Source organism: Oculina patagonica, chromosome 7, assembly GCF_052425735.1.
Source record: "Oculina patagonica isolate OP01 chromosome 7, crgOcupat, whole genome shotgun sequence".
NCBI classification, from domain to species: domain Eukaryota; kingdom Metazoa; phylum Cnidaria; class Anthozoa; order Scleractinia; family Oculinidae; genus Oculina; species Oculina patagonica.
This window is the reverse complement of record NC_135764.1, coordinates 13,436,220-13,457,473: the sequence shown is the minus strand read 5'-3', so window position 1 is coordinate 13,457,473 and position 21,254 is coordinate 13,436,220. Positions and strand designations below refer to the sequence as shown.

Genomic DNA, 21,254 nt, shown 5'->3' with positions numbered 1-21,254 from the left:
AAAGGCTGATCTAATACTCAGAACCCACCTTACACTTGTCAAGGTTGGATGTGGGACTTAGATACGCGATTGAGCACTCGCTGGCATCTAAATGTGGAACAGCCAACCTTGTTCCCAAGGTCTCTCTTTTCTCCCACTCTCTGAAGCCCTTCTTTTTCTTGCTCCAAGGGACAGGAAGAAGATAGACCCTGGGAACCAGATTGGGGTACAGCTTTAAAAGACCAAAAATTAATGGTTAAGTGCAAAATTCTCAAATAATTTAGAACCCTGTGAGTACAGTTACATAGTGATTGAGAACCAAGAAGCAATTCCTGAAAACAGGGCATACTACAGTGGCTTATCTGAACTGTGGATTAGGAGGACAAATCATGTCCACATGATACTGTACAGGGAAATGTTCACTCACATGACATGTATTCAGTAGACTTGCCTACAATTTGAGCACACCTGGGGTCTTCAACCACCAAACCAGAAATGAGAAGCAAACGATTTTGAGAAAATCTATGTATTCAGTTGTTACATACCGGTATGACATTTGTGAGCCATTATTATCATCAACACTTCTCATAGTATGAAGCATTACCACTGCAAGGCTGATAAGACACCCAGCTGGCGTGACACTCCTCGTCTAACTTAAATCTATTGTTCTTCAGTGAGAAAGTGCTGTTAAAGGAAAATTTGCCGATAAGAACTCAAAAGCTGATTTTTATTATCCAATAAAATAATAAGTGATCACTCCTTAGAAATGACACATGTTACAATTTAAGGCAACCGTTCCAACACAAACTGAAGTCTCAGTCAATATTATTGTCAAGAACCAAGCCCCAACAAGATGAACTCCAATGTAACAAACAGGTTAATTTGTGGAATCCATGACAAAATAAATTCTCACTTACAGCTAATGAACAGATATGGCTTTGGTTTTATGCTTGCAGACACAACGAAGAATGAAGGAAACACATGTTCCTTATCTTTGTCAACTAACATGGGAAATTTGTTCCCGTCCATTTGGTCACTGTACGTTGTCAATATTCTGCCTGATTAAGAGAAGACAGCCACTATGTAAAGATATATATGGGCTATTAACCATGTCCAGTGTTTTTGGTTGCACTGCAATAACCCTGTATAAGCTAGTCAGATTGATTTGGATGAAAGATTGCGGTAGCTAGTCTCTTGCAGACATTTTTATCAGCGAGAGCAGTAATACAACAGCACATTGAGAGATATTATGTTGTAAGTTTGCTGTGTTTGTGGTCACATCAACATCTCACAGGGACATTTTAGTCCACAGAGCCACATTCATCCAGGCCCTCCTCTCCCTCACCCCCACAGGCTTTGATTTGTCTCTTTTAACTGGCCTCTTCCACAGCTGGTTTCAGTCCTCTGATGGTCAGATCGTAAACCACTTCTTCAATTTTCTTGAGGTCATATTTGAGGCCATCAAACTTCTTTCTGAGAGAGTCATTTTTAAGATTTAACAGTCTGAAGCCAGCGTCTAGCTCAGCTACAAATACAGCTATTTTGTAAGGTCGGCCGTAATCTGCTGAGGTTACACTGTTCACTGCAAACCGTGACTGAAAAAAAAAAAGAACAGTCAAACATTGGTTGGACATTTAATAAATGTGGATTGTAGTAGTTTTACTATGCTCTCAATATCTCTGAGAATACTAATCAGCATTTACACTGTAGTAATATAAATTGTAATTTATCAGTATTGTAGTAGCAAAGTGTCAGATTTTTATTATTTATAAGTAAAGGTCTTCATCCATTTGTCCGCCCATCAGTCTGTCCCTCCCTCCATTTGTCTGTTCGTCAGTTCATCTGTCAATCCATCATCCAAAATATATTAAAAATACGATAGAAGATATCATAATTTGCAAGTTATTTCTGATAACGTCCAGGCCGGAAAAAGTAGCTGTCATGGTTTTTGGCCAATGGGGTTCTCTAAACTAATCAGAACTGGTAGAGCCATTGTTCAGTTCATTAATTTAGCAATCAATTCTGTTTGATGACCTTTTCTGTAGTCATTTCCATTGTGGTTGATTCAAGCAACTTACCAGTTCATTTGCAAGAAGAAGAAGTCCAGTTAAAAAATCACCCAAGTCAATATGGAAACCATCAGATGACCGCTCTACTTGGACTGCAATGGAGAAATGTTGATAAAACATCAAGAGTCAGCTTACTGTAGCTTGTTCTGTAGGTTCTCTGTTTGTGGAGAAATGTGAACAAGTGGGTGAACAAAGGGAAGAAAAGCAAACTGGTCAGCCTTCATTTCCTTCCCTTTGTTTACCTACATGCACTTCCTTGAACATGCAATGACTTGATTTTTTCCTTATTATTTTGTATTATTGTTTTTCTTAAAAATATAAATTGATGTAAATATGCAATTCTTCTGGCATTCTAGTTCAATCTCAATATTTGCAATGCTCAGTTTGCTATTTCCTAAGGTTGAGTGCTTAATAGAGGATTGAATGTACTCTGGATGGACTGCCTCCACCTCAATATAAATCTGAGAACCCCACCCAGGGTAAAATTTGTAAGGTTTTCATCGCACTGTTAGCTTACCTCCAAGCATTTCTGCCAGCTCTGGTCTAGTAATGAGTCGATCACTTTCCAGGTACACAATAAATGCTCCAAGAAAGGCAAACCGTTGACTCACAAAACGCCAGTGGTCACAAAATCTAAAATAAAAAAAATCATAAGAATTTAAAACACACAGCTGGCTTATCAATGTCAGAGGACTTCTGAGTCCTTACACTGTTAGTCTCATTTTGACAGGCATGTTTTCCCAAGAGGGTCCTGAAGGGGGGGTACCAAATCCCATTTCCTAGCCTAAATTTTGCCCAAATCCCATTTCCCAGCCTATTTTTTGTCTAAATCCCAGTCTCAGCAGTGAAATTCCCAGTGCGTGGAAAATCTGGTCTCAAGCGCATTATGTCAGTGTTGTTTTGATTGTCTTAAATGTAGTCCACTCCCTGATTTTTTCCTTCGGTGCCCTATATAGGGGATTAACCCAGGCGCAGGAGTGCCAGTCCAGAAATAACTTGCATGCGCATACTCGGAAATCCGTCGTCCCACCCCCCCCCCCCCCCCCCCTGGCTTATCAGTGTCAGAGGATTTCTGAGTCCTTACACTGTAAGTCTCATTTCTGTAGCATGAGGCAACTACATGTAACTAAAAGGATCTCTACACCTCTTGTTGGGATGTTAGTCCATTGCAGTCTCCCCCCTCCCCCCGAGCCAGTATTTTGACAGGTTGTCCAAACACCACCTTGGATTCAAGATCAAGTCCAAACCCTGGCTGGTGTTATTCTGTTGTGTTCTTGGGCAGAATACTTTTACTCTCAGAGTGCCTTTCTCCACCAAATTATTTGTTAACAATTGAAGGGGCAAGGGCAAGAAACGCACATCGAGTTTTGGTCAAATTGAAACACATTCGATATTCTGGAGCCCTGTGATGCTCAAGGAAAAAATATACCCGGTAATGTACTTACTGACCTGTAATATTGACCAGCTGGTATTTTCTCCACAAGATTTGCATACTGTGACTTGACAACAGCGAGCATTTGTCTGCTTTTAGCACAAATCTTCTTCACATCTGAAAGCCAGAGTGATCATGATCAAAAACTTCCTTCTCCTTACATACAAAATACATAGTCAAACATCAGTGCTGAAGAGATTGTCTGTCAAGTTCTCAAAAATGACATTGTACTTGAGCTTTGAAGTTCACTTTTGGTGACATCATAATCCATATATATATGAACGGGGCAAGGTAACACCGATTGTGCTATTTAAGGCGCAAGTGTTAACATGCAGCATAGTTAATAGAGGGAAATGGTTAGGAATCCCGACAAAGTTCTTTGTTGTATGTTTTTGTTCGCTATTTTGGGGGTTGACCCTGCACAAAACCTGACAAAATACAATAGGTGGTTACGTGTGTTCATGTAACTAGCCAATAAAAACATTGCGATTACGTAATTCATGCATAGTGTATGAGCGCAAAACAAAAGATGTGCAGGGTCGTGGACCTTCCAACATAAATCTTGGCCTCTTTGTTTGCTCCTTTGATGTTTGCCGGGCTTCCTAACCATTTCCCTATATTAACTATGCATGCAGTGTCGAACAAGGGAACAATGTTTTTGACTTCATAGAAGGATTTAAAGATTCTTAACTCAGCCTTGTAAATGTCACTACAAAACAAGAAAACAAAGACAGAAAGCAAATTTATAAATTGTGTGAATGTTTTTATGGCTTAGTGGAAACTGAAAAAAGAAGATGCCTGCTCGAAGTACTGGGTAGTGTTGTTTGCTTGGAAACTACATATCAGAGGGTTTCCAAGGTTTTTGACAGGTAAAGCACCTTAAAAAAACAATGTTTAATTTGTTTTAAAACTTATTTAAGTGTTATTGCCAGAGAAAACCGGGCAGGAGCAAAACATCGGGGTCGGCCGTTTACCTTCATCTTTTTACATTATAAAAGCTATCTGATAAGATTAGCAACGGTAGCATTTGCAGCAGTAGAGGTTCTTTTTTCTTCGAGATAACACTATTCTGTAATTTTGGGCCCTCCAACGGCCTAAAATATCCGAAATTTTGGGCAACTTTGGGTGAGCCTACAACACACTTTGTATGAGTCCTCAGACTTCTAATATTTTTTATATGACATTTATTCCCTTATAAGTTGACTGGGATATGTAAATCCTTCTAAGCTTTAAAACTAATTTTTTTACGAGGTGTTAAAAATTGTCATTGAATCGTTAATGAGCTTGACCCAAATTTGAGTCATTTTCAGTCGACTGTTTCACAAAAGTGCGGCAGTTTATTTGGAAAATAAAACCATCCCTCGATAGTCTTTTGTGCTGTTATCAAAATGCAGATCAGTTAAAATTGGTATCTAGAAGTAAATCGGAGTTAGCGGCGTCTAAAACTGCCATAACAATTTTCAGTTTAGCAATGTTTCCCGCCAAATTTTCTAACATACTATGTTTCGACTTTCTCTGATTGCAGTCCATTATTAACTTAATGGACCTAAAAGCAGTTTCGTTGTCTTCGGGAGAGAACAAGGAAACAGTTATATCATTAACAACATGTCTTAACATTTCAAATCTCTAAAGAAATACCCGATAACTTCTTACACATGTACCAAAATTTCCCGCGAAAGTTTTGTTTTTTATTCCCCGTCACGCTTTATGGTATTAAAAACCGGACTGTATCCTCAGTACGCTGGTCTTTTGATCATCGCCAAAAAGCAAATTGAATCAAATAATGCAAATTCAATCGAGAATTACCTTAAATTAATTAAGTAGACTTTGCAGACATATTGTTTACACACTTGTCTCCCCTGACTTCTGAAATGCGTGACGTGTCACGAATTGTAAGGTCAGACGACAGGTGTAAAGCTTTGTTTCATTCTCGACGTTGAATCATGAACTGTTCTTTCGGGTCAGAAGATTCGCCGTGTAGTTTAGGTGGGCTCGGTTCAGTTATTCTTCCATTACTGGCTTGCAAGCGAGATATGACTTTTCATCTTGTAAGTCTTGGAATCAGCGGTAAACGTGGTCGAGGAAAAACTGAGGTCAGTGAATCACAGTTAATATTAAACCGCGCTGGTCTGCCGGGTGCTTTAAACAATGAGGAAATGGAGGCCATGACAATCTGTCCCAAGCATAGGCGAGACCTCACTACCGATTGGTCGGGCCGGAAAGGCGAACTTTGCTGCTATCCAACACACGAGGGCACGAGGAAGCGAATAAAACTCCCTAGACGCGTAAACGCTGTTATGTCAGCCGAAATCTCTGCTTTATTCAATGTTGTGGTTCCTATCGGCGCAGGTTAGTATACCGCTTTTATTTCTTTAGCAGTTCCTCTTTAATTTTACATACCCACGATTTACATCGAAAGGTTGAAAATTGGCGTCCGTACGCAAGTACTTTGCAGGCTAGTGTAGTTTTTCTGCTTTTCAGCTTCCCAGCTAATATTTGTAATCAAAAAGGCGTTTTTTTCTAGGGCCAAACCGCGTGTAATGGCAATAAAGATATATGTACCTTTTTTGAATCGAAACCAACAAAAACAAGCATACGCTTTGCCCCGCAATTTTTTTTTTTATAGTTACTCGAACGCATATTTTACGTGCCGTCTTCAACAACACAAATCAAAACTAATTAAAAGTACAAACATACTTTTTGCACAATTTAAGATGTAAAAAAACACCTGTTGTAGCAAGCTCTTCCAAAGAATGCAACAAAAATGTATCCTAAATAATTATTGATCATTTCTTTTTATCAATTTATACAACTGTTTTTGATGAATATTCGAGGATTCGCAGAAAACGAAATTAAACGTATATAAACCTCAAACTTAATTGAATTATCAGCTTGCACGCAATTGACTTCATAAGCCGCATTAATTTGAGATTTTGGTTCAGTCAAAAATATAAAATCTGAAAATCTGATACAAAACAATAACATAGCTGGCTGATAGTTTATACTAAAGTAATAGCGATAAATAAAAATATATTAAAAATCAAAGTTGATTAAACTTATCGAAATGGATTTTTTACAGTAAGGGACGGACCATTATTTTTTTGAAGGGGGGGGGGGGGGGGATGGAAAATATTGAAAAAAATTGTTTGCAGGGCCTGGAAAGACAAAATAAATTGTTTGCAAACACGATATGTATAACAAAAAATAGTAAGAATTTCAAAAAAAGTGTTTGCAGAGGTGCATAACCTAAAAACAAAGTTTGCAGAGGAAAATTTCCTCACCCCCCCCCCCCCCTCCAAGAAAATAATGGTTTGTCCCTAATCAAAATAATAGAGCCACTGTTCGATTCATCAAAAATAACCTTAGCAAACAAAATGATAATAAAATCCACTGAGGTAGACGTAAAAATGGAAACAGAGTCATCAATGTAAAAGTAAAGATGTGTAAATTTTAAAAGCAAGAGTGGTTTCATTTCTCTCCAACTTTTTGGCCAGGAAAGGTAGGGAGGGGTGTATAGAGTACAGTGAGGGTGGCACTCCGGCAAATGAATTTTGCTTAGCAAACAAAATGATAATAAAATCCACTGAGGTAGACGTAAAAATGGAAACAGAGTCATCAATGTAAAAGTAAAGATGTGTAAATTTTAAAAGCAAGAGTGGTTTCATTTCTGTCCAAGTTTTTGGCCAGGAAGGGTAGGGAGGGGTGTTTATAGAGTACAGTGAGGGTGGCACTCCGGCAAATGAATTTTGCTTGGGCGATAGCTAGTTCTAATAATTTGTGTTGTTATTGTTTTTCATGATAGCTATTTGTACAACTTGCCGACTGCAACACTACAAAGACCGTAAAAAAAGTGAGCCTGACAACGTCGAGGGCGCAGAAAAGGTCAGCGGTATTCCCAATTTGCAATACGTGTTTTCTTGTCTTGTGATTGGAGTGACTGTTAATGTCAAGTGGGTATGTAGCCTGCGGATAAATACTTTTTACAGCTCTGAACGTACAGAGTGAGGAAGAAAGTACAGGCTAGGGTACAGTGAGCAAAAGTTCACATTCGTTGTTCATGATTTCTTTTTAGGATCCTGGTGAGCACTCTACATTAATGCAGTGCGAGGAACTGGAATCTACTGACTTTGACGATGTGACTGAAGATGACCAAATACAGATAGAAGAATCAGACGAGACTGTGACACTATCGTCACTAGACTCTGAGAACTCTGAACCCGAGAAAGAGGTTAGTATATGGTGCGACGAAAAGGAACTCCAAAACGAGAGACGACAAGCACTCAATGATGCTCTAGGAAACCTGACCAATGGACGATTTAGCCCTATACGTTCTTCATTAAACGCTTCATGGGATGACATTTCCTCGACCCAGCAAAAGTACTATATGCGCAAGGCGCGGGAAGCCGTAACAGCCTCACTGTCGGTCATTAGCCCAGGACAGGAAAAAGAACTTTGGAATTCTATTCGAAGTGAATCGATAATTGAAAGAGAGGATGGTGATTCATCCAAACGTAAGCGCTTCGACACAAGTACTGGGCTTATTGATGTCTTGATTAAAGCGCATGATCAAGTAGGGTCCTGGCAAACCAAACGCCAGATTCTATCTCTTTTCGCAAATGATTTTAGCCGCGCAGAATTGCAGACACTAATTCCCGGGTTAACTAAATGGAGAATTGACCAGGCCCGTCTGCATGCTAATGAAGTAGGAAAAGGACAAATTGTTCCCGAAAAGCCTATCTTCCGAACAAGAATCGATCCCGTGAAAGTTGATCATTTTATAAATTACATTTCACGACCAGACCTACTTCAAGATGTTGCATTTGGGACAAAAACGCTAAAGCTAGACTCTGGGGAACGTATTGTCATCCCGGCTGTTATACGAACATTGATTCCCTCCCGAATTATCCATCAGTACACAAGCTATTGCAAAGAGCAAGAATTTGAGCCAGCTAGCGAGCGTTCTTTGTTTCGAATGCTTGAAATTTGCTCAGCATCAATGCAGAAGTCCCTTCATGGACTCGATAACATCACCGCCGAAGGAACTGAAGCATTCGACAATGTACTATCAACTATTGAAACGTTAATGGAGAACGGCGCAGACGAGCACTGGGCCCAAAAGATGGGGCAGGCGATGAAAGAGGCTAAAAGGTATTTCAAGACGGATTTCAAGGCGCAAACAGCAGCGACCACTGCACTGTTTATGCTCTTAGTGATCCTACCAATCTTGACTTTCGTGTAGAATGTCAGCACCCTCACGACACCGGGTTGTGATAGGTGCGAATCTCTCGATATGGTGTTAGAAGAAATCGCAAAGAAACTAGAGGAGGTGGACATCACCGAGGATCAGAAGGCCAGGATGAAGTTTGAGAACAAGGCGTACATTCGAGCAGCATGCATGGAAGGCACATTTGATTCGCTCCGTTAATCAAGAGGAAGCTAAGCAGAACGCCCTTGGCCAACTTAACGAAGAAACGTGCTTGATAATCATAGACTGGGCAATGAAATATCTCGCCCAGCATTACCGGGAAAGGATGTCTGCGTTTTTTGGCAAGCGCGGCAGGAGCTGGCATGTAAGTGCAGTCATAACCCACTTGCATGCTGATGGGAGATACGAAGTTGAGTGCTTTGTGCATCTCATCAACACGTGCAATCAAGACAGCTTTGCCGTGATGTCAGTCATTGAGCATCTGCTTCACACCATCAAGCTTGAGTACCCTTTAATCAACAAGGCTTTCCTGCGATCAGACAACGCGGGTTGTTACCATAACGGGCCCTTGATCCTCAGTCTTCCATACATTGGAGAAAGAACAGGTGTAACACCACTGCGCTACGACTTTTCAGATCCTCAGGCTGGGAAGGACATATGCGATCGGAAAACTTTGCCCATGAAAGCGCACATTCGGAGGTGGGTGAATGAGAAGCACGACGTGACAACGGCAGATGACATGAAACAGGCACTGGAATCCCACGGCGGCCTGAAGGGTTGCAGGGCAGCTGTTGTGGAAGTTGATACCACCAAGGCGGCTGGCATGGATAACAAAATACCCGGTATAAGCCTTATTAACAACTTCTCCTTTGAGAAAAGTGGAATCCGCACTTGGAAGACCTACAATGTTGGACCTGGGCGCTTTCTTTCGTATAGTGAACTGATTATCGAGAAACAAGGAGACACTGGGCTGAAAGTAATCCAGCAGTTCGGTCCCAGAACGAAAGAGCGGGGTACTGTCTTAGAAAACACCAGGCCTGATAGTGAAATCTTCTCGTGCGGTGAGACTGGATGCGTCCTCACTTTTAAGACAGAGGCAGAAGCTGATGCGCACATGGATTCAGGAAAGCATGTCAGAAAGTTAGAATCGGAGTCCTTGTATGATTCTATCAGAAAAAAGTGGGCTGAGAAGGTAACTGGTGTGAGCGTACCTATCTCTGAACAAGAAGCAAGTTCCGCACATTACGACAGAACCTCCTCTTCAACCGTTAAAGAAGGCGAACAGAAGGATGGGCCCTAAAAACCACCAAAAAGCCACAACGAATGACGGATCACGTAAAGAACTATTTGCAAAAAAAGTTTAACACAGGAGCAAGAAGCGGATTAAAGGCGGATCCAGTACAGGTATCCCATGAAATGAAGTTCCTCAAGGACGATCATGGACATCTTTTGTTTACTCCAGAAGAGTGGAGAACAGCTCCTCAGATAAACAGTTTCTTCTCAAGGCTATCAGCATTACAACGACAAAGTCAAACGGGAAAGAGCGGGTTAGAAGACACCAACGAAGAAATTCCAGAGGAAGACTTAGAGGCGCTGGAATCTGAAATTGTCCTCGAGGATTTGCGGCAAGCAGTACTTCATGACATGGATGTACCAAATCACCCCATTCAAGTAGGGGAGAGAAACATTTGCGAGCTTACAAGAGCAAAGAAACTTAACACGCTGAAAGTGGCTGAGCTAAGGGAAATATGCCAAAGCCTACAAGTAGCAGTTGATGGGTCACTAGCAAGGAAAAAATCATTCATTGAGCCACTGGAAACGTATGTGAAATCATGCACATGTTTCCAAACCTGAACAAGCCGTAGTTCACGCGCAGCTTTTTGGTCTAGTAACGCATTTGACGGTATCTTTATTGCACGTCAAAGAAAGAAGTTTCAAATGACACTTATGCTGGATTTCCACTGAAAGCCCATGCAGTCTGCGTAGCAGGCGTCTGTATAGTTTTTTAGCGGGTTTAAGCGAGTGTGCGATCGCGAGAAGGCCACGCAAGGATAAATAGATTTTTTCCTCCTCAATTTTTCCTCGCGTGGCCTCCTCGCAACTACGGCGCCTGCTAAGCAGGCTAAAGCCCTTGAGGCTATATAACCACATTTATGACGTCGCTTTACTTCTTTGGGTATATTTTATGAAAGAAATATAAAATAACCACTGTGTGCTTACATAGCCTGATGTACCGGCATTCAGCAGAGTTTGGGAGAATCCTTTTGAAGCGCTAACGTGAAAACAAACTTTCGTGTTTCTGTGAACGTTAACTAATAACCTAAGTACGTTTGTTATATAATACTTGTTTTCCATTCCGAACCCATTGAGGAGGCTATTTCAAATAACGTATTTTCTTTATTAATGTCCTATACATACTGCTTTCCGCTCGTCTGCGCAGTGGTTGCACGGGAAGTATACTTTTGAACCAGGAGCTACTGCTTCAGCATAATGTTTTGCAATGTCGAAACACCAGGTGTTTCTTACGGTCATTCAATCTATGCTATTACACGTTTTTAGTTTTAATCCATTGTTATTTTCACGGGAACTTAATTTCGCGAAAATGGAACGGGCATAATCGCTGGACAAAAGTTTCGCCATTTGGCCAAAAAATACATTAAAAGCCTTAAAAATACGTTTACGCGGGACTTTGTTTTCGCAAGCCCCGCGAAAATAAGTAACAATAAGATACTTAACTTGTTTTGAACAGCGGTTTGGCGGTAAAAAAAATAGTATATGGAATATTTTACATTTCTGCTTCAGGCACAAAAAGATCATTTGTGAAAACATTCCTGCTTTGCAACATTGCGTGACATTTTAACAACTTTCGCGGGAAAATAGAGCTCAGTATAAAATATCACGTTGACAGTTTTCACTGTTTAACCAAGCTAAATAGCAACAAGACGGTTTAAAATTCCACCCCATAGCCCAGGGAACAAAGCAATTTACTTTTGAACGCCCCTTTTGTTGAATTATGGGCTGCAATCGTTGTAGTAGGAACAACGTAGTGATAACCTTCAAGAAAAATTTGGCGGGAAATATGTTAATTAAAAATTGAAATGTAAGTTTCAGACGCCGCTAACTCCGATTTACTTCTAGATACCAATTTTAACTGATCTGCATTTTGATAACAGCACAAAAGACTATCGAGGGATGGTTTTATTTTCCAAATAGACTGCCGCACTTTTGTGAAACAGTCGACTGAAAATGACTCAAATTTGGGTCAAGCTCATTAACGATTCAATGACAATTTTTAACCCCTCGTAAAAAAATTAGTTTTAAAGCTTAGAAGGATTTACATATCCCAGTCAACTTATAAGGGAATAAATGTCATATAAAAAATATTATTATACATTAGAATTACTTTGAAACATGTGATTGGTCGAGAGCATTCAGTCAATATACAGTAGCATGTGAACTTGACATGATAACCCAATATCTGCAGCAGATATTGGGTTATCATGTCGAGTTCAAAGTCCGCCTAGTTTCCAAGCCCCTCGTCCGTGTAGTGCTGACAAACGTTTGAAAATATGGCTGAGCGATTCGTCTCCGTTCCTGAAGAGGAATTGAAAGTTTTGATTGAGAACAAAGATTCTAAAAACACCAAGAGAACAACAAAAAAGTGTAAAAATTCTGAATTATTATTTGAGGGAGAAGAACCTGGAGGAACCACAAGATAAAACCGCTTTGGCTAATGTTCTGACGAAGTTTTACGCCGGCGCCAGAAAAAGTGATGGCAGCCCGTACTCAAAAAGTTCCAAAAACGTATAATAAAATAATTATTGAATTTGGTTTTCGCATGATATCGTGAATTAACAAAACCTCGTGTCTGTGTTATCTGCCTCAGCCTTCGGCTTCGGCAGATAACACAGACCTCGATTTTGATAATTCACGATATCATGCTCAACCTCATCCAATAATTGCTTATTAGAAGTCTGAGGACTCATACAAAGTGTGTTGTAGGCTCACCCAAAGTTGCCCAAAATTCCAGATATTTTAGGCCGTTGGAGGGCCCAAAATTACAGAATAGTGTTATCTCGAAGAAAAAAGAACCTCTACTGCTGCAAATGCCACCGTTGCTAATCTTATCAGATAGCTTTTATAACGTAAAAAGATGAAGGTAAACGGCCGACCCCGATGTTTTGCTCCTGCCCGGTTTTCTCTGACAATAACACTTAAAGCGTGTATTTCTTTTTTCTTTTCTCTAACCGAGCGAATTTGTACAAATTTAATTGATGCGATTTTTGATGAATTATGCGAAAAGATGCGAGTTGAGGTCAGTTATGGGTAATCACAACATTGCGTATTATTAATATCATTTTTAATGAATTTTTAAAATTTTCGCATAATCCAGGATTTTCTCTGCATAATCAACACATTCCTCCACATAATCTTCCTGAAAATTTCCATATAATTTTTTAATTTTTTCCGCACCCTATTAGATGCCCTGACTCGGAGATCGTCTTCAGTTGATGTACTGTTAAGTTCTCACAAATATTTAACATTGCAAGGAATTATGTTTGGTTATCAGGAAGGAGAATTTAATGTAATGAATCAAACACAAACAACAGTGTTTAATCGGGATATCCAAACACTGAGAAGAGACTTTCATGTACCTTCAGGACTTGAAGATTGATGTACTGCTTGTAAAACAGCCAGGACTTCTCTTGCAGATTGTTCCAAGTCACGAATGACTGTCTTGATTCCCTGAAAAATTTAACACACATGCATCAGTATTTACATGTAAAGCCCTGTTAGTCTCTATCAAGACAAACTTAATAATTTGCACACATTTTCTTCAAATGATTTTTCATGTTTTATCTTTTTCCTTTCATTAGTATCAAATCTAACTTCCTTTTCCAGGGATGTAGGTAAGATTTTCAACAGGCAAAATTTACCTGATCACAGGTGGAAAAAAAAGGTGCATTAAAAAAATCGAAAGCTCTTCGAGCAACTTCATGGTAATTCCATGAAGTGCCAACCTTCGCATGTTTCAAAATATTAAGTGTCTAAGTAGTGATTGTTTCGTTGGAAACGAAATGTTCATTTGTGACGATTACTTTACAATCACTAATTAACGAGAGAATTACGTTACAATCGATAATCAATTGCAATTAGTGCGAACGGCAATTGAGATCACCTTCGGTTTCCTCCCGAAGATCAAGACCTAAATAAGAGCCATCGGGTATGTACAGTAAATATGTAATCCTTCGACTTTGGCAAATTATTATATATAATTATCGTTGTAATATTGATACAGGTTTCGAAAGACTCACAGCTGTAAACCGGATACAACCCTAAATGAGACAGCAATAAACCTAGAGTCCTTTTGAGACGTTGGTGAACTTATTAACCGCTTCGGTCGAGGAAACAGTGATCTCACTTCATTTGCCTTTGAAAGTAATTATTTTTCCATGGGAGTTGCATCATTTATGGTTGCTGCTCTCAGGCTTCGTAGCGCAAATGCACCCAAGCAATTAGTGTTTCTTCTTGATTCAAAAAGATGAAAAACATTGTGACTGATACCTCTTTCCCTTGTATTTGCTTCATTCCATCTGCAATTTTTTACCGATTTGTCACACTCACAATTTTTCAATTAATTTTCCTTTGTTGATGATCACACGGCTAGCCTTATAGCCTTCAAATTCAATTCTTTTGTACTGCTATCGGATGTTTTTGGCGGAAATACTTGGCTACAAGCCGAACCCCTAAGTTTTGATCAGTTCTCAGTATCATTTGGTAAAAAAATCGCACGGCTTGTAGCCAAATAAATCTGTAAGTCAAGCAGGTTTCTTTCTTTATTTTTGACAGATTGTGGGACAGATTGGGGAACTTAGGAATAACTTAAATAGAAAAAGTTTTACGTGCAATGGATGTAGTACTAAGGGGGATGGGGTAATGGACGATGGATTTTTCATGGAAAATAAAACGGCCCTTTCACAAATCTCGAAAAGAATAACATTCATGGATCATGTGTACTTACGGCACCCCTGATCGAGTGTCGATCGACACCTCGATAGACACGCGATCGATCCGCGATCGAAATGTCAATCGACACTCGATCTACATGGATACTAGATCGACACTCGACCAACAACGGGCGATAGTCGGTCCAGTGTCGACCGACTCATGTGTCGGGCGATAGTATCCTCCTAGTCGGTCGACACTCGGTCGATACTCTATCAACGCTCTGCTGACACACGGTCGAGTGTTGATCGATATCCATACATCGTCATAGCGGTCGCCACACAGTCGAAAAGCTCATACCGTAAAATTCCGGTTGTAAGCCCTGCGCTTATACAAGGAGTTTTGGGTGGGCTTTATAAGTGGAGGGGCTTATATCCGGGAGGGAGGGCTTATAAACATGACCAGACAAGAAACCCACTAAATGCATTAAATAGTTTTTTTTTTGTCTGTAGACTAACCTGACCTAACCTGCGATCAGGCATTCTTTTTTCTTTTACGAATCAGTAGTAGGGAGGTAGGGCACGATTTCAGGTTATCTGCAGACACTCTAGCCCGAGAAGCGAAGCTTCGAGGGATAATATTTTAGTTTTAAGAACATCAAATTTCCAAGGGGCAACTATCAGACCTATTGTCTTTATTGTTCTCCACTAAATTTTCTTCCGCGCGCACATACAAAAACCTAGAAAACAATCGCAAAATCTTAGAAACAATCGCGCTCGCGTTGCTCTTTTAAGGGTGAATTTTTTGGGCTCGTAGTCTAATTGTTAAATAGAATAACTGATGAACAACGTTGAAATGAAAATTGCTGCTGTTAAAAAAAAAATACTTTCAACGTACAAGACATAGAGTACCCCCCGCGTAATCAATCGAACCAAACATAACGAAAAACTAATCAAACTCAATCGAAGTCTAGTTGATGTTATTCTGGCGATCACACTAATCATTTTATTAAAACAATTTGAAACTCAGGCTGATTTAAAAAAAAATCTGACGAAAGCAACAGAGACTTTTCGAAAATTTAACTTCTTTTAAGTTTTTACAACATCATTTTCACTTTTAGATTTTTTTGATCAGTTTCAACTCGCACGCGAAAACTGTACTCGTTAACAGAATAAAGTACAGTGGAACCCCGCTTTACGGACACCCGCTTAATACGGACATCCCGGTATGACGGACAGTTTCGTTGGTCCTGACGAAAACCTTACACATTCGCATAGTTAAAAATTGCATAACCCACCCCTTTTCGAGAACTTAAAAACTCCACCCCACTTCTGCTCCCCCCATCCCTGTACTTTTTGACCAGTCCCTAACTTTTGCCCCCGCTTTTGACTGAGCATTATTTGAATTTGATTCAGCAAATTATGTTAACTTTTTGGCAGCTGAATTTTCCTGAGAACCCTTAAGTAACCGGAAGTATGAAGCAGAGGATTCGTCTCGACAACTGACGCAATCTATCGATGAAAACGTCTCGGTGTCTCAATGTTTAATAATTCTTTCAAAATGCAGTAGGAAATTGCGGACATTAAATTTAAAGCCAAACAGGTGTTCATGAATGCCCTCACACGCTTCCACAAACGACGGCTTGAAACCGCAAGAAAAAAGATAAGGCGAGACCTACCGTAGTCCAGTCGCTGAACTCTCTCTTCCGCGCGCCTTTAATAGGGGCTGAACCCAGGTGCGCGAAGAGAGAGTCCAGGATAACTTGCATGCGCATGCGCCAGTTTTTCCCCAAAATTGGGGGAAAAACCATATTTGGCAGCCCTTTTGAAAACGCGCACACACAGATGACGAGTTCAACTACGCGACTGTGTACTAAAGCAGGATCACCGGAATAACTTTAAAAAGCCTAGCTTTGCAGTCAGTGTCTGCGAAAAGCTAACGGCCAAAACAAAAATCGCTATCCGTCAACTATTCCTAGTATTTTGTAGCTGTTTATTGAATTGGTTTTGGATGCAATTGAGCACAGTTTTTTTCTTGCATTTATTCGCGCGCTCGGTCGCATAGTTGAATTCGTCATTTGAGCGAGCCAGTTTTAACCTAGCGCGCGTCCCAAGCAAGTAACGCCACACTCCTCGCTTCTGATTGGTTCGTTCTGAGCATGCTCATGCAAGTTATCCTGGACTCTCTCTTCGCGCGCCTGGGTTTAACCCCTATAAAGGGCGCGTTACGCGTTACTTACTGCCCTTAGCGCCGATGGCGTATAGGGCAGTAAGTAAGTAAGTAATTGCTCAACTACGTACATCGAGGATAATACCAACTTTATCAACTTTGCAGGTAAAAAAAATATACAGTAGATTAGAATTCTAGTATCTATGGATGTAACCAGCTGATATAATATACCACATGAAGAGGGATGGAAATAGTATACCAAGCATACGAAACGTTCCACAATAACAATCCTCCTATCCAAACTCACTTCATAACGAAAATGCTTGGTTTTATCTTAAAGGAAAATTCTCTCCAATTTAATGGCAAGAACTATCTACAAACTCATGGAACTACCATTGGTACAAAAATGGCATTTGCCAGCATCTATAGCAGACATTATAACAAGACTTATTCGCCAAAGCAATGTCAATACAAGAAAATGGAATCGATACATTGATGATGTGTTCTCCCTTTGGGGTCATGAACGACAAGACATTTGTCAATTTATTAGCTGAAGCCAACAAACTCCACCCCACATATGGTGCGCGAAAAGGGAGTCATTTTCCACTTTTTCCCCTTAGTACGCCTGATAAGCGTACTAAAGACTTTTGAACTGTTATTTTTCTTCAGAACGAATTAACTTATTTTTAACTTTCCTGGACACAGTAGTTTGTAAGGAGATAGATTTAACACAGAATATATCCTTGACATCAAGACACACTATAAGCCGACAGAGAAATTCCAATACAATCACTTTACCTCATGTCATCCTCTGGGTGTTAAAAGGGGATTTTTTTAAAACCTTCACATCGGTGAAGGTTTTAACCCTCGAGAATGTTCGATGGTCACACCTCCATCGACTGTTGATCGACCCACGATCGACAATCGATCGACATACCGCCTTTTGAGGAGGAATACTGAGATCACCGACATACCAACGATATATCACTGACAGACGACCGACACGCTACCGACAGACGACCTACACGCTACCGACAGCCGACCGTAAGGTACCGATCGACACGTCGACCGACATCGAACGTGTAGTCATCGCTAGTATCGATCGCTACTCGATAGAGTGTCAAAGGAAATTGAAAGGCTGTCAATCGTGTGTCGATCGCGGGTCGACCGATATGTTGATTGAGTGTCGATCGAGTGCCGATCGTGGGTCGATCGAGTGTCAATTGATAGTGTCGATTGATGGTCGATCGCTAGTGTCGATCGACACTCGATCGGGGGTGCCGTAAGTACACATGATCCACATTCATTTGGTAAATCATGCTTCACAAAAAATTAAATAATAATAACAATTTACAGAATGTCTTGGAAACTCATGGTTCACGGTTCACTATGGATATTACAATTCACAAGAAAAAAAAATTCGCCCCCTTCCCCAGCCCCCATGTCCAGGGAGGTGGGAGGTTGGGGGGGGGGGGGGAACAAGACCCCAATAAAGGATTCCCACCTCTTAGTACAAATTTGATACCCCGAAGTGCTGATTTTGTTACTTGCCTAGAAGGTCAAGTTTTGGTTAAAAGATTAATATATTTTGCCTGAGCCTGCAGCGGGACAGTCTGCAGAGACCTGCAGCAACTGCAAGGCGCATGCAACACAGTCCACGTGGATTTACGAATTTATAATTACAGGAACGAACAAGCGGCGAGAACTCGTAAAACGCACCTCTCTTATTTCCTGGTCATTTGATAAATAATCCTGAAAGGAAGCAAACAAAGAGATAAGCGGTTTTTCCTCTGTTTCCGTAACGTCACTATTATCTTTCACTTCGGCCGCCAAGGCCGCCATGTTGTTGAGTGTACGTATACTGCGCAGCGGTGTGCTATCTAAAATGCTGCGCGGTGGTCTGCGCGCATTCTTGTCGCCAGGCTCTTCGTCGGGACAATTTTCTTCTCTGTGGGTACTGATAAGTCTGATAAGATATCTTCGTTTTTTCGACTTTTTTTGCTTGTTTACAAGCAAAAAGAAGTAGAATAGCGTTTACCTGGGCTAAAATCTGAACCGGAAGGGATTGCATTCTTGTTAACTCTCAAGGGACTGTTTTAATTTCTCAAGGGAATACTTTCCGCTGTGGGTGATCAAAGCGCGTGACTTGTAAAGTGTCACTCTATAGCTGTGCTTCAGCACTTCCGTTCTTGTAGAAAAAACGTGACTTGTCAAATTTACAAACATTATATAAGAATCAAAAACGTGAGTAGCCCAAATCTTACGTCACATAACCAATTAAGAATGTAAGGGGTTCAGCGCTCGAAGGCTGCGAAGTTTAAAACGATTAAGAACGCAATTTTTACTAGTACAAGTCTTTAGGCGCTAATATTAATTTACCCTAAAATCACATAGCGAAAACAAAGACCGCTTGGACATGTCCAAGCTATTTAAAACTACCACTACGTCAGACCCATGTCACGCGATCTCTCGCTTGTAGCTATAAATAATCATTCACCTATTTTCAGTTTGAATACTCTGCGCTCTGTTTGTGTGAAATATTTATTGTTGTGTTACTCAAGCCTTTGGCTCGGAGCGAGTACAAGTCGTACAATTTACCCGGAACGTGTTAAATATTGCAAAACAACGACTTATTTTCTGGATATCCCAATTTTTGTTTTGAGTTTACGGTATTTTGAGAATCGAAACGTTATCGAAACGTAAGTTGCAAGCTCAGCAAGAATGTGTCAAAGCACGGGATACACGTCATCGCGCCAGGGGAATTACCAAAAGCTTGTCGGAAGACGCTAAACGGAGAAACACAATGGGATAGCTTTTATAGTCTACTCTTTATTTTGGCGTGATTTGGCTTTCTTTTAAATGAACTGGTTTGGGTTATTTTATTGAACATTCGGAACAAAATAAATATTTGCATGCTAAGCAGGCATTTTTCCGGCTAGGCATGTGGTTTTAAAAAGCAAAAGATGACGTGGTAAAGGAAATTCATGTCACGTTCACTCCGTGACTAACGCAAACACGACTTGTGTGTTTCTCAAGTGACTGCTTTTCTAAAGATTTTACTGTGCGGCGCCGTGCCTTTAATTTAGCCAAAGCACTGAAAGAGGTCAGGAGGTCAAACATTACCCGCACGAACACACTAAAACGTTGCTAATAGTTAACCAAAAGGAACTCATTTCGTGACAATTGATTATTTCTGCTGAGTTGCACAATTTAGAATTGCAACATCATCTAGCAAAGCGCACTATCACTAAAAATAGATTTCACCACAGTGAGTCGTGAGTCGGACAACAATTTTAGTTTTGGCAAAGGCTTTGTATGGAGGGGACGCATTCTTGACAAGAAAAAAAGGGAGAGAAAGGCACAATTTGAGGCCGAGATTCTCGAAAGGCTCGAAAAATGATAGATTTCAAACATTTTTGCTTTAGTAAGTGAAAAACAGATTGAAGGTATCCAAAAAATGGCCCAAAATTGAATTTATTAGTCGAAGATCCGGTAATGACACCTTGATTTCCACTGCAAAATTATTCAGGCTGCCCAGAAATTTAAGCGGCGGATAGCGAATTACTATCGAATTATATAATTGCGAAGGATAGCACTTGTATGTTTGCTTCATTTAGGCACCGGAAAGATCGTCGGTTGCAAGAAGTTCAGAATTCTTCCCGAATTTGACGGCACTGATCGCCGGCCATCCGATCTGTTTCGACACATGATAGATAGAGGGCGAAAATATTATGCTATTCAAACGCCTTTCTAATGGAATTGACGGCGGGTTTGATTTAAATAAAGCTATTATTTATCCCCATTACTATTACAGACTACAGCTACAGCTGCCGAGCTCGAACAGTGTATATTAAATAGTATTTGCCGCGACAATTGTGTAACGAAATTGACCTCTTTAAATATTCGGGTCAGGCAAGGGGACCGATCGGACGAGCGTTTCTTTGTGTAATTTTGTGGTGGCATAAATCTGAGGTTAGCTCTGTTGTGTTGCAAAATGTGCCACTAAGAACAGTGTAAACGCTTTGCATTTCTCATAAAAATAAATGTTTTCTTTCAGCAAATCCCGGCAGCAAATCAGGCCTTTATAATCCATTCAATAACTGAGAGTAAAACATTTTACACATTTATTGAATAATCGCTCTGTTTGACAAACCTTTTGTTTCAAACCACGGTTTGAGCTTTCTACGTTGTACAGGTAAGGCTTTCCGAAGTCCGAGCCAATCTGGCCATGGTTTTGTGAAACAATCGCTAAATATCTGAAATATGCCTCCAAAGTGCCCGCCAACCATACATTGCTCTTACAGAGCGGTTTGTTTGTCCGAATTTTGACTCACACCGGGGGTCAAATTCTGTGACGTCATTAGTGCGCTTCGCTAATTGCAACATCATTAAATGTGTTAAGTGATATTTATAAGTGTTTTTGTAGCTTTCGAATAACAAAATGTTTTGTGAA

At 40.3% G+C, this 21,254-nt stretch overlaps 1 protein-coding gene and 1 pseudogene across 1 annotated transcript; one reads left to right on the top strand and one right to left on the bottom strand.

The window, feature by feature from the left end:
* Positions 1-827: 827 nt before the first annotated feature.
* Positions 828-18,643, bottom strand: LOC144660914 (translin-like). The gene is made up of 6 exons (XM_078521638.1): positions 18,521-18,643; positions 13,342-13,432; positions 3,498-3,597; positions 2,566-2,681; positions 2,058-2,140; positions 828-1,574 (listed from the first exon to the last, which is right to left on the bottom strand). Exons 1-6 carry the CDS (start codon positions 18,641-18,643, stop codon positions 1,350-1,352), a joined length of 738 nt encoding a protein of 245 aa, XP_078377764.1. The 3' UTR covers positions 828-1,349.
* On the top strand, positions 5,334-10,540 carry LOC144660916 (uncharacterized; annotated as a pseudogene).
* Positions 18,644-21,254: the final 2,611 nt, after the last annotated feature.